At 46.0% G+C, this 13,778-nt stretch overlaps 1 protein-coding gene across 4 annotated transcripts in view; it reads right to left on the bottom strand.

Moving 5' to 3' along the window:
- Positions 1-13,778, bottom strand: part of LOC134927386 (ATP-binding cassette sub-family B member 5-like) — a 328,704-nt gene that overhangs the window by 126,862 nt on the left and 188,064 nt on the right. For all 4 annotated transcript variants that reach the window (XM_063921756.1, XM_063921758.1, XM_063921759.1 and 1 more), the window contains 3 exons: positions 11,925-12,095; positions 11,624-11,785; positions 6,445-6,594 (listed from right to left, as the gene is read on the bottom strand). In XM_063921756.1, coding sequence (XP_063777826.1) covers positions 6,445-6,594; positions 11,624-11,785; positions 11,925-12,095 — 483 coding nt within the window. The remainder of the gene's footprint in view (positions 1-6,444; positions 6,595-11,623; positions 11,786-11,924; positions 12,096-13,778) is intronic.

The raw sequence follows: 13,778 nt of genomic DNA, 5'->3' as shown, positions 1-13,778 counted from the left end.
GAGCAAGTTGAGCTGCCAAGTAATATTTTTTGAAGTCAGGGATACCTAAACCTCCACTGCGGGAAGGGCGCTGCAATACACTCAGTTTTACGCAGGTCGTTTACCGACCCAGACAAAGTGAGACGTATGAAATTGCAAGGATTTAAATACATAGGGAGGAATATATATAGGGAGGGTTTGAAAAAGGTATAGGAGGCGAGGGAGTATGTTCATCCTCACCGAGTTCACGCAGTCCAATCCATGAGATAAATTGGTTGGACCAAGAGTGAAGATCTAACTTGATTTGGTCCAATAAATGGGGAAAATTAGCTTGAAAAAGCTGGTGGTGGTTGCGGGTCAGGAAAACTCCTAAATATTTAATCTTTTGTTTATGCCATGCAAATGGAAATGTGGCTTCTAAAGTATGTTTAATAGTAGCAGGGACATAAAAATCAAGTACCTCCGTTTTACTATTATTAATTTTGTAACCGGAGTGTGTAGAGTAGGTGCTAATTTCGGAGAAAAGTGGTGCCATAGAATGGGCAGGGTCAGAAAGAGAGATTAGGACATCATCCGCATATAATGCTATTTTATGTTCTTTGAGACCCGCCGTGACCCCCATGATCGCCGCATTACAGCGGATCCTCGCAGCTAGAGGTTCCATTATTAAAGCAAATATTAGGGGTGAAAGCGGGCAACCCTGTCTGGTACCATTAGCAATCCTGAAGGTAGAGGAGGAGGATTGGTTGACAGAGACCCTCGCTGAAGGGGAACGGTACAATGCTGAGATCCCCTCATAGAATCTTCCAGAAAAGCCACATTTTTGTAGAACTTCAAAGGCAAAAGACCATGAGATTCGGTCAAACGCCTTCTCGGTGTCTAATGCCACTATAACTGCAGGCGATTTCTGTTTATTGATAGAATGAATTAGATCAACAGTTCTTCTTGTATTGTCAGGCGCTTGGCGCCGTTCTATAAAACCCACCTGATCTGGGTGAATCAGGTGTGGAAGAAGAGGAGCCAGTCGAGAAGCCAAAACCTTGGCATATATCTTTAGGTCGACAGTTAGCAAGGAAATAGGCCTGTAGTTTTGACATAATGTAGGGTCTCTGTCAGGTTTTGGGATTACCACAATATCAGCCTGCGTTGTAGCTGGAGCAAACGATGTCCCTTCTAGAACATTATTAAAGAGGGAAGTAAGATGTGGGGCTAGGTCTGCGGCGAATAGCTTGTAATATTGGGCTGTGAACCCGCCAGGGCCCGGGGCTGCTGAGGACCTCATGGATTTAATAGCTGCAACAGTTTCATCCACCGAGATAGCTTTATTTAAATCTAAGAGCTGGTCGTCTGTAATACAGGGTAGAGGAACCGTCGAGAGGTATGAACGCACACCCTCAGACCCAGTGGGGGAGGGAGAGGAAGATCCCGAAAAGTCATAAAGTGATTCATAATAGTCTTTAAATTCGTCCACCATTACCTTAGGATCATAAGTAAGGGACCCCAATTTGTTAGAGTATAATTTATCAATTGAACCTAATGCTCGTTTTCGTCTCAGTTTGTTCGCCAGGACAGAATCAATCTTGTCAGCTTTGTCATAAAAACGCTGGTGCAATTTTTGTAAAATAATTGCTGCGCGGTGGGAGAGGAGAGCATTTAATTGACCCTTAAGATTATCTATCCGTTGGAGTAAAGCGGTACATGGGGATTGTTTAAGATGGGAAGTCAAAGTGGCAATCTGAGATTCAAGCAACGCTATTTCCTGTGCAGTTTTTCTCCGAATGGCAGAGGACTTGGCCATCAATTGGTCCCTAAGTGTGGCGTTATGTGACTCACAGATTATTCCAGGGGAGATGTCGTGAGAGGCGTTGTCTACAAAGTAATGCTGAATGGCTACCCTTATTTCAGCTTGGGTGGATGGGTGCTGTAGAATAGAATCATTCAGGCGCCATTTTCGATCTCCCCTGGGGGCATCGTATATGTCTAATAAAATATATGTTCCTGAGTGATCGGTCCACGTGAATGGGACAATCCCGGCATCTGCGATCAGGGACGTTAAAGATTGGGATATGTGTATCATATCGATACGGGAGTAAAGCTGGTGTGGATTGGAGAAATGAGTGTAGTCTTTCACTAGGGCATGTTTTAGGCGCCAGGAGTCACAGAAGTTATACTGTTGGAGGGAGGAGAGAAGGGTACGAGAGGCCTTAATTAAGGGAGCAGCTGTCTTATGGGGGGCGGGGGTAGACCTATCAACATGAGGGTCAAGTACAGCATTAAAGTCTCCCTCTAAGATTATATGTCCTTGAGCGATACTACCAACATGTCGAAACAATGATTGGAAGAGATTGGTCTTGATTAGGGGCATAAACTGAAATTAAGGTCAAGGTTTCAGAGCGCAGAGTGCCAACAACCATTATATAGCACCCTCCTGGGTTGGTCATTGTTTTAATGTGTACAAAAGGAATTTTACGATGTATTAGAACAGCTACACCCCGTTTAGCGGATGCAAAAAAGGATTGAGTGAATTGTTTACCCTGAAGTTTCGAGTGAAGGCCCGTAAAGTGAGTCTCTTAAAGAAACACAATATCGGCCCTCTCCCTTCTGCAAGCGCTCAGCAAAATGGTGCGTTTTTTGGGTGAGTTGAGTCCATTTACGTTGACAGATAACAACTTAAGGGCCATGGGACAACATTAATCGGGTCGCTATGCAGAAAACACAAGAAAAAGAAAAAACCCTGAATGAAAACCAAACCTCTCGGGGACCACCCCGCAGGAGCAGGTGGAAAGAGAAAGGGAGAGAAGAATAACAAAGAAAAGAAACATGAGAAAGACGAAAGAAGCAAAGGCGCCAACAAAGGCAAAAACCCTGTAAAGAAAGGTCTGTTTGTGGGACTGTAACTAAAATTTGAATATGAATAACAAGAAACATCAAAATAGGGTGCATGGGGGTCGTGGAAGAAATATAAAACATGGCATTGTAAACCTGATCCTTAACAATCCGACACATCAAAACCAAGCCCTGCAATGGGGCCTTACACCTGTAACAATCCGGTGACTGGGGGGAGGGGGAGGGAAGGGAGAGGGAATGAGGGAATGGAGAAGGAGTAAAGGAGGGGAGGGGGAGGTAAGGGGAGACAAAAATAACAGTAGCAACATGTCCCAGCCGTAACACTTTTCCGGGGGACACTAATTATAAAGTTAAGAACATAATAACATATAAAGCTTAACGTCCAACATTAATACTGAAAAAGGATATCACGAGTTGGGTCCAAATGAAGGTGAGGACAAGCCTGTCCACTGTATAAAGAAATCATCGGACATATCAAGTAACCTTATATGAAGAGGGACATAGGTCAGAAGGTAAACTCAGGTTTTAGGTAGAAGCACAGTCTGAGTTCTGGGTACGAGTCACTCTCGACCATTCAGGGAGCGGTGGTCTGGATTGTTGAGGCTTCGGAGAAACAGCGACAGAGGAGGGAACAGTGGTCGCTTCAGGGAGGATATCCAGTTTAGATAGCAGCTCCTGTCCTTGCGATAAAGTTTTAACAGCGTGAACAGAGTTCTTGGCAAAGACTTGCAACATAAAAGGGAATCCCCAACGGTATCTTATTTGGTGGTGACGAAGGAGTTTCGTAACCAGTTGAAGATCCCGGCGGTTCTGGAGTGTCGACGGGGCTAGATCTTGAAAGATTTGCAATTGCATCTCCCGGAAAGATATGTCCTGGACGTCCCGACTTGCAGATAGGATTCTTTCTTTTGATCTATAGTAATGAAGGTGGACTATTATGTCTCTAGGTGGTTGAGAAGCAGAAGGCTTAGAGCGCAGGGCTCTGTGCGTCCTATCGCAGAGACAGTCCTCGTCTGTAAGGTCCGGCACTAAAAAATTGAAAAAGGTCTTGTAAAAAGGCCGGCAATGCGGAACTCTGAATCGTCTCCATCACGTTGCGTATTCTAAGATTATTACAGGGAGAACGATTCTCTTGGTCCTCTTGCCGTTCCTTCAACAGTTCAACATCCTCATGGAGCCTCGCGAGTTCCGTATCAAACCGCTGTTGCGACCGGCATAGATCATCCATCTGTGTTTCCAAAGAGTCCGTCCTGTCGCCAAGAGACGTAATTTCTAATCTGAATTCCGAGATTGCCTTAGAAAGTTATTGTTTAAAGGCTGTTTGAACACCTTCAAGGAGCCCCGTCATAACTGCTTGAATCTGTTGGTCGATTTCTGTGCCCGAAGACAGAGGGGAGGAAGGAGATGCAGGGGACAACATTTGTTTCTGAACGCCTTTAGATTTATTCCCGAAAAAGTTTGCCGAAGCCTGTTGAGATTTCTTATTTTTCTGGGTCATAATGCCAGTGGAAAAAAAAAAAAAAGTAACGAGATCAATGAAAGAAGGCAGGTTGCAGGGATAAGGGAAGGAAATGGGAGTCCCAGCCGGAGACACAGGGTGGAGTATCAGTAGGACAGGTCAGCCATATGAAGATTTTCAAGTACGCCTCATAGCCTCTTCAGAGCATCGATTGAACAATAGAAAGCACAGTTGTAGTCCCCTAGGGGATAAGTGGACAGATGGGGGTACCGATCAAGGTCCAGCCAGTTACCAGGCACCTCTTCCCAAGAGGACAGCAGGAGTTTCTGGTGCTGATAGACACGGTGGCTTTGTATTCTTCTTTGTTATTATTATTATTTTTTTAATTTGTAATTCTTACTATTTTTATTTATTTATTTATCGTGGTATTGTCCACAAAATGCTGCTGAGTTTGGGCCTGCAGAGGCAGTATGGCTTATTATATTACTGCCACAATGAGAGGTGCTGTAGGAGCTGCAGGTAACAGGGGGATCCAGGCAGTAGCAGCCCATACAGTGAGAGCAGCGCCACCAGCACTCCCACCCAGCAGCTGCTCCAGGGCTGAGAGAGAACAGCAGGACCAGGGGAGAGCAGCAGTAGCTCATTGCGTCAGTGGTGGCAGCGGGTTAACTCTCTTCTGGCGTCTATCAGCGGGGCCAGAGAGCCACACCCACCCGCCAGACCGCCCTGCACAAGAGGCAGAAAGATCCGGCGGAAGAAGGGCAGACGGCGGCCACAGTCGGCTGACGGCTCCGGAGCGCCAAAGCTCCGATCGCGCCCGTCACAGCCCGTCTCGCAAGGTATGGTGCGGGAGGGAGGGAGTCAGGCAGCAGGGCACGGTGCCTCTCCGGGCAGGTCAAGGCCGGGGCACCGTGCGATCTCACAGGCGGCACCGCTGATGCTGCAGAGGCAGAGCATGGCCCAGCGCCGGGACCTCTATAGCCGCCGCTTCGGATACAGGTGCTGTGGCTCCCGGTGGTGAAGGTGCTCCGCGCCACCGGAGCTCCGATCCCGGGTCGTGGGTGTAACTCCAGCTCCCGGCTTCACTGAGGGGGGAAGGCCGCAACCCGCAAGGACGTTAAAAAGCGTCCCCCACCTCCGCAGCGTCCCCCACATGACCCTGAAGGATGGCCTGCGGACCTCAGAGGGTATTAGGTGTTTGAGGGAGCCCCCAGAGAATGCGTGGTGCCCAGTAATAATCGGGGTATACGGGAGCTCTGTAAGAAAGCTGCTGTTCGGCTTGCATGCTAGGCCACGCCCCCCATCTAACATTTTCTTTATAGTTCTCATTGACAACTTTTTAAATGTTTCTAATTGAGAAATTCAGTAGGGAAGAGAGTCGTTTTCTTAACCTATTATGCATTCGAAAATGAAATGTCCTCCCAGACTACAAAGAACAGGGGCAACTGAATAGTAATTAAGTCAAATGGGTACAGGACTTTGCTCAAGCCCTGTACATGGATGAACTGTACTTGACAAGTCATAGTTATTGTCCATGTAAAGTTTAACCATACTTAACTACATTTTTGTTGCTGTTCTTAGGGAGATTCCGTAATGGCAGGTCCAGGCCTGTTGGGATGCAGATTTATTATTAAAACACTACTGGGGAGTGAGGCATCTTGGAGATTGTATAACTCTCCCAGGAGTCTCCCAGACTTTCCAGGAAAGAAGCAAGTAAAACTTCAGCAATAAAAACTACAGATTCTAAAATAGGTAAAATATACTGCACTGTGTTCCCCATTATATCAATATATGAGGTATAAGATATGGAAAAGGGTCTCAGTTCATAGACCGCTTGCTAGTACAGCACAAGGTAACTGTCCCATCCGCAGTACTGTGAAGATATTTGTGGGATTTAGGGGTGTATGTACAAAGCCTTGGAGAGAGATCAAGTGGATGTTTATAAAGTACCAACCAACCAACCAACCAACCAACCAACCAACCAACCAACCAACCAACCAGCTACCACCTGTCATTTTTCAAAGACAGTCTGTAACTGCCATGTTGCAGACTGTTGTTTGAAAAATGACAGGTGGGAGCTGGTTGGTTGGTACTTTACGTTTGTCCACGGCTTAGTTCATAGACCCTTCAATCACTTAACTGTGAGCATTGTTTGTTACCTTGTCAGCATCCTCTGTTATTTCTTCTTGCTCTTCGGCTTCAGGCAGTGAATATTTTCCATTGGAGATACTGGAGTGTAATTGATGTATCAACAATGGTTTCTCTTGATCATTATCCTTTGTTTCACTATCCTCTGCGGTTTGTATGGACTGGAAGAGTATCAATAACAAGAGTTAATTATTGTCCATGGCATTCATTAGATGCACCAAAAAACATGCCATACAGTATCTTGACAAATGGAATTTATAGAATGACATTCAGCAAAGGATTTGGAATTGTTTAGGGAACTGCAGCCCACCAAATGCCTTGATATACCACATACAGCAGAACCGCCAGCTGCCAGACCACCAACAGCTATGGCATGTCCCCATGCCCACACATTTCCTTAACTGTTGTTACTAGTGATGTGCACCGGAAATTTTTCGGGTTTTGTGTTTTGGTTTTGGTTCTGCGGCCGTGTTTTGGATTCGGACGCGTTTTGGCAAAACCTCCCTGAAATTTTTTTGTCGGATTCGGGTGTGTTTTGGATTTACAAAAACCCCTCAAAAACAGCTTAAATCATAGAATTTGGGGGTCATTTTGATCCCATAGTATTATTAACCTCAATAACCATAATTTCCACTCATTTCCAGTCTATTCTGAACACCTCACACCTCACAATATTATTTTTAGTCCTAAAATTTGCACCGAGGTCGCTGGATGACTAAGCTAAGCGACCCAAGTGGCCGACACAAACACCTGGCCCATCTAGGAGTGGCACTGCAGTGTCAGACAGGATGGCAGATTTAAAAAATAGTCCCCAAACAGCACATGATGCAAAAAAAAAAAAGAGGTGCACCAAGGTCGCTGGATGGCTAAGCTAAGCGACCCAAGTAGCCTACACAAACACCTGGCCCATCTAGGAGTGGCACTGCAGTTTCAGACAGGATGGAAGATTTAAAAAATAGTCCCCAAACAGCACATGATGCAAAGAAAAAAAGAGGTGCACCAAGGTCGCTGGATGGCTAAGCTAAGCGACCCAAGTGGCCGACACAAACACCTGGCCCATCTAGGAGTGGCACTGCAGTGTCAGACAGGATGGCAGATTTAAAAAATAGGCCCCAAACAGCACATGATGCAAAGAAAAAAAGAGGTGCACCAAGGTCACTGGATGGCTAAGCCAAGCGACCCAAGTGGCCGACACAAACACCTGGCCCATCTAGGAGTGGCACTGCAGTGTCAGACCGGATGGCAGATTTAAAAAATAGTCCCCAAACAGCACATGATGCAAAGAAAAAAAGAGGTGCACCAAGGTCGCTGGATGGCTAAGCTAAGCGACCCAAGTGGCCGACACAAACACCTGGCCCATCTAGGAGTGGCACTGCAGTGTCAGACAGGATGGCAGATTTAAAAAATAGGCCCCAAACAGCACATGATGCAAAGAAAAAAAGAGGTGCACCAAGGTCACTGGATGGCTAAGCCAAGCGACCCAAGTGGCCGACACAAACACCTGGCCCATCTAGGAGTGGCACTGCAGTGTCAGACCGGATGGCAGATTTAAAAAATAGTCCCCAAACAGCACATGATGCAAAGAAAAAAAGAGGTGCACCAAGGTCGCTGGATGGCTAAGCTTAGCGACCCAAGTGGCCGACACAAACACCTGGCCCATCTAGGAGTGGCACTGCAGTGTCAGACAGGATGGCAGATTTAAAAAATAGGCCCCAAACAGCACATGATGCAAAGAAAAAAAGAGGTGCACCAAGGTCACTGGATGGCTAAGCTAAGCGACCCAAGTGGCCGACACAAACATCTGGCCCATCTAGGAGTGGCACTGCAGTGTCAGACAGGATGGCAGATTTAAAAAATAGTCCCCAAACAGCACATGATGCAAAGAAAAAAAGAGGTGCACCAAGGTCGCTGGATGGCTAAGCTAAGCGACCCAAGTGGCCGACACAAACACCTGGCCCATCTAGGAGTGGCACTGCAGTGTCAGACAGGATGGCAGATTTTAAAAATAGTCCCCAAACAGCACATGATGCAAAGAAAAAAAGAGGTGCACCAAGGTCGCTGGATGGCTAAGCTAAGCGACCCAAGTGGCCGACACAAACACCTGGCCCATCTAGGAGTGGCACTGCAGTGTCAGACAGGATGGCAGATTTTAAAAATAGTCCCCAAACAGCACATGATGCAAAGAAAAAAAGAGGTGCACCAAGGTCGCTGGATGGCTAAGCTAAGCGACCCAAGTGGCCGACACAAACACCTGGCCCATCTAGGAGTGGCACTGCAGTGTCAGACAGGATGGCAGATTTTAAAAATAGTCCCCAAACAGCACATGATGCAAAGAAAAAAAGAGGTGCACCAAGGTCGCTGGATGGCTAAGCTAAGCGACCCAAGTGGCCGACACAAACACCTGGCCCATCTAGGAGTGGCACTGCAGTGTCAGGCAGGATGGCAGATTTAAAAAATAGGCCCCAACCAGCACATTATGCACACATATGGATAGTATACTTGACGACACAGAGGTAGAGCAATGGACTACTGTACCATACTGCTATATATATACTGGTGGTCAGCAAAATTCTGCACTGTCCTCCTACTATATACAGCGCACAACTACAATGCAGCACAGATATGGATAGTATACTTGACGACCCAGAGGTAGAGCAGTGGACTACTGTACCGTACTGCTATATATATACTGGTGGTCAGCAAAATTCTGCACTGTCCTTCTACTATACACTGCGCACAACTACAATGCAGCACAGATATGAATAGTATACTTGACGACACAGAGCTAGAGCAGTGGACTACTGTACCGTACTGCTATATATATACTGGTGGTCAGCAAAATTCTGCACTGTCCTCCTACTATATACTGCGCACAACTAAAATGCAGCACAGGTATGGATGCATAGTATACTTGACGACACAGAGGTAGAGCAATGGACTACTGTACCGTACTGCTATATATATACTGGTGGTCACAGCAACATTCTGCACTGTCCTCCTACTATATACTGCGCACAACTAAAATGCAGCACAGGTATGGATGGATAGTATACTTGACGACACAGAGGTAGAGCAATGGACTACAGTACCCAGGGCCAGTTCCGGGGCTTCTTGCGACCCGGAAGGCATTAGGGGGCGTTGCTTCATACAGGGGGCGTGGTCAGCTACACCCCCTGTACTATAGTAGTATGTGCGGTGCGCGATGACGTCATTGCGCACCGCACAGCAAAGGTCCTCTCCACGAAGGAAAACTAAGCGTCTAGTTCCCTTCGTGGAGAGGACCTTTGCTGTGCGGTGCACGATGACGTCAACGCGCACCGCACATCATTACAGTAAAGGTCCTCTCCACGAAGGGAAACTAGACGCGTAGCGTCTAGTTTCCCTTCACAACGGGCAGCCGACGAAGGGAAACCAGACGCGTAGCGTCTAGTTTCCCTTCACAGCGGGACAGCGGGCAGCGGGGGGCACAGCGGATCTTGCCGGCGCCCTCTGGAAGGCGGCGCCCAGGGCAAAAGTCCTGCTTGCCCGTGGCAAGATCCGCTACGGACTGTACCGTACTGCTATATATATACTGGTGGTCACAGCAAAATTCTGCACTGTCCTCCTACTATATAGTACAATGCAGCACAGATATGGAGCGTTTTTCAGGCAGAGAACGTAGATATTTGCAGCACACTGAGCACAGATATTTGCAGCACACTGAGCACAGATATTTGCAGCACACTGAGCACAGATATTTGCAGCGCACTGAACACAGAAACTGAGAGAACGCAGCCACGTCCTCTCGCTATCATCTCCAAAGCACGAGTGAAAATGGCGGCGACGCGCGGCTCCTTATATAGAATACGAATCTCGCGAGAATCCGACAGCGGGATGATGACGTTCGGGCGCGCTCGTGTTAACCGAGCAAGGCGGGAAGATCCGAGGCTGCCTCGGAACCGTGTAAAATGGGTGAAGTTCGGGGGGGGTTCGGATCCCGAGTAACCGAACCCGCTCATCTCTAGTTGTTACCATATACGCAAATTAGGCAACTACCATGGCTAATTTTCTCAGGGAGCAACATAACCTGCTTTAATGCTATATTTATTTCATTTTTTCTTTTTCCATGATTGCTGTTTGATTTTATACCAAACACCTATACAGGCATGAATATGTGGGGCATACAATTACCTGTTTAGCAGGTATAGCACTATCAATGCCTAGGACAGTGAGCAAATAAATGTGCACATTTTGGGATCTATTTAAGAGGCAAAAGCCAGAATAAAAGGATCTTGGGAAGATTTATTAAGCCTGGGAAAGTTACTGTATAAACTTAAGTGGAAGGTGCTAACGCACGAGCCAGTCAGCTCCTTTTCAAACCCAGCCTGTAACATGGCAGCTAGGAGCTGATTGGCTGGTGCTTTATCACCTTCAACTTTATCACTTCACCAGGCTTAATAAAACTGCCCCTCTGTTACATATGTTTCCTATTTACAATCAGAGCTTTCTCCAACATTACCGTAGTTACCAGAGCTTTTAGTCATCCACATAGACATCTATGGAGATGGTAACAGTGAGCAACTCAATAAATAGCAAAAACTAATGCCAACTCCGGATGGGGAAATCTTATTAAACAGTTGAATCTTGTATCTGAACATTGGGGATCATTCCGAGTTGTTCGCTCGTTGCCGAATTTCGCAACGGAGCGATTAAGGCAAAAATGCGCATGCGCATGGTACGCAGTGCACATGCGCTAAGTATTTTAGCACAAAACTTAGTAGATTTACTCACGTCCGAACAAAGAATTTTCATCGTTGAAGTGATCGGAGTGTGATTGACAGGAAGTGGGTGTTTCTGGGCGGAAACTGGACGTTTTCTGGGAGTGTGCGGAAAAACGCAGGCGTGCCAGGAAAAAACACGGGAGTGTCTGGAGAAACGGGGGAGTGGCTGGCCGAACGCAGGGCATGTTTGTGACGTCAAACCAGGAACTAAACGGCCTGAGCTGATCGCAATCTGTGAGTAGGTCTGGAGCTACTCAGAAACTAAGAATTTTCTATTCGCAATTCTGCTAATCTTTCGTTCGCTATTCTGCTAAGCTAAGATACACTCCCAGAGGGCGGCAGCCTAGCGTGTGCAATGCTGCTAAAATCTGCTAGCGAGCGAACAACTCGGAATGACCCCCATTGTGCATCTCTAATGTTGTAAATGTACCTGAGCTGTTGCCAGTGAATGATAGATTCCTTTCTTTTCCAATAATTCAGAATGTGTTCCTTGCTCGGCCACAGCACCATTCTCTAGCACAACAATAAGATCCGCTGTCCAAATTGTACTCAGGCGATGAGCAATGACAATAGTGGTGCGTCCTTTACTGGCCTAGAAAGGGATATTATTGCTATTACTGAGTCTGATGATGCTTGAACCCACAAAACACGTTTGCCTCTATTGTACAGAGAGAATCATGTGACATCTGGAATTTCTGTCACATGACAGACATGGCGCTTGAAACTGTTACCTTATCTAGAGCCGCTTGTACAACAGATTCACTCTCAGTATCCAGAGCGGAGGTGGCTTCGTCCAGCAGAAGTATTTTAGGATTCCGTACTAAGGCTCTGGCTATTGCTATCCTTTGCTTTTGGCCACCGCTTAGTTGTGCTCCTCGTTCCCCAACTAGAGTCTCAAATTTCTAAAGAAATATAAGAAAATAAAAGGTAAACAGGAGAAGACTACACACTGCATATTTTTATTACTTGGAATCTCAGGAATAATCAGAGATAATGACAACATAGAGGGTGATTATATACAGTATGACTTATGAATGTGACTTCTCTGATCAGCACACTTTATAAAGCAATCAGTATGTATATACTCCAAGGGTGCGGATCATTAGATCGACACTGTCTAGGTCAACAATGTTTAGGTCGACCACTATAGGTCGACAGTCCCTAGGTCGACAGGGTCTGAAGGTCGACAGGGTTTCTAGGTCGACATGTCCACCTTTTGACCTGTCAACCTAGCACATGTCGACCTAGAAACCCTGCCGACTTTCAGACCCTGTCGACCTAGTGACTGTCGACCTATAGTGGTTGACCTAAACATTGTTGACTTAGACAGTGTCGATCTTCAGACCGGATCCCATATTCCAATAACAATGCAATACAGCAGGCCTGACCAACCTGTGGCTCTCCAGCTTTTGTGAAACTACAAGTCCCAGCATGCCCTGCCACAGTTTTGCTATTATGACATGTTAAAACTGTGGCAGTGCATGCTGGGATATGTAGTTTCACAACACCTGGAGAGCCACAGGTTGGCCAGGCCTGCAGTACATGGTCACTTTCTTAATGCGGCATTGTTAATTTAAACTGTGTATTGGCTGAGGATAAATAGTCTGTGGCCAAATGCAACATGATCTGAGGATGCTCAGAGTCAACTGCAGCCAAGTGTGTCCCTAAATGAGATTCTGGGGGGGAAATTTAATAGGGTCTGAGTTTGCCGGAGGTCCAGGATTTCGGTCGAGAATTTCCTGTATTTTAAATAGGTTGGTTTTGCCTTGTAAGTGATTGCCGCTTTAAAAATACAGGCATTCTCAGCCAACATCCCGGGCTTCTGGCAAATTCAGACCTAACACATTACCCCCTTGGCCTTCATACCCTCTTGTGGTAGACCGTGAACCCCAAACTAATACAAAATGGCTGCAGATTAGAATAAAGAGCTGCAATTTTTTATAATAAGATACCAGTTTTAAATGACCGCTATATAGCATGTGCTTTACAGCATAAATAAGAAATAAGTTTGACTTTTATGGTTGAAAATATGAACTAAAGTAAATAAATCCTAAAGTCTGACACAGTGCAAAAATGACATTTAGTGGTGAGTGTGCAAGAATATGATAAAGACAAAGAGGTGAGGCGGTCACGTTTCTGGGAGAGTCACTTGCTTTTCATAAGAACACACAGGAAACAACTGAATTCTGCAACTGATCTGACTTGGTGGAGATCAGATCTCAGCCTGTACTGCATTTTCATTATTCCTGTTACACTTTGGCAACTTTGTAAAAATAAAAAAAAGGTTAAACACATAAGGATGCCACATATAATGCATGCAATACTGATGTTCTCTATAAATGAGCAGTGCTACAAACAAACAAAAAATGCAAAGTGGTGATTCTAAAGTAGTAGGAATTTAGACATTTTTCTGGGCTCACTTTTATTTTGAGGACCATCTTAAAAAAGCTGTAATTAGGCATGTGGCACCCCGTACCCTGAGTGGAGAATATAAGTGCACCAGTGCAAGCCAAAGCGTTCTGTGATGCACATACAACCAGCTTTCGATTTGCAATGCATTACCTGTCAGTCAGCATAAACTATAA

The sequence above is a fragment of the Pseudophryne corroboree genome, chromosome 5 (assembly GCF_028390025.1).
Source record: "Pseudophryne corroboree isolate aPseCor3 chromosome 5, aPseCor3.hap2, whole genome shotgun sequence".
NCBI classification, from domain to species: domain Eukaryota; kingdom Metazoa; phylum Chordata; class Amphibia; order Anura; family Myobatrachidae; genus Pseudophryne; species Pseudophryne corroboree.
Note: the sequence above shows the minus strand (reverse complement) of the source record. Positions and strands in the feature narration are given on the sequence as shown.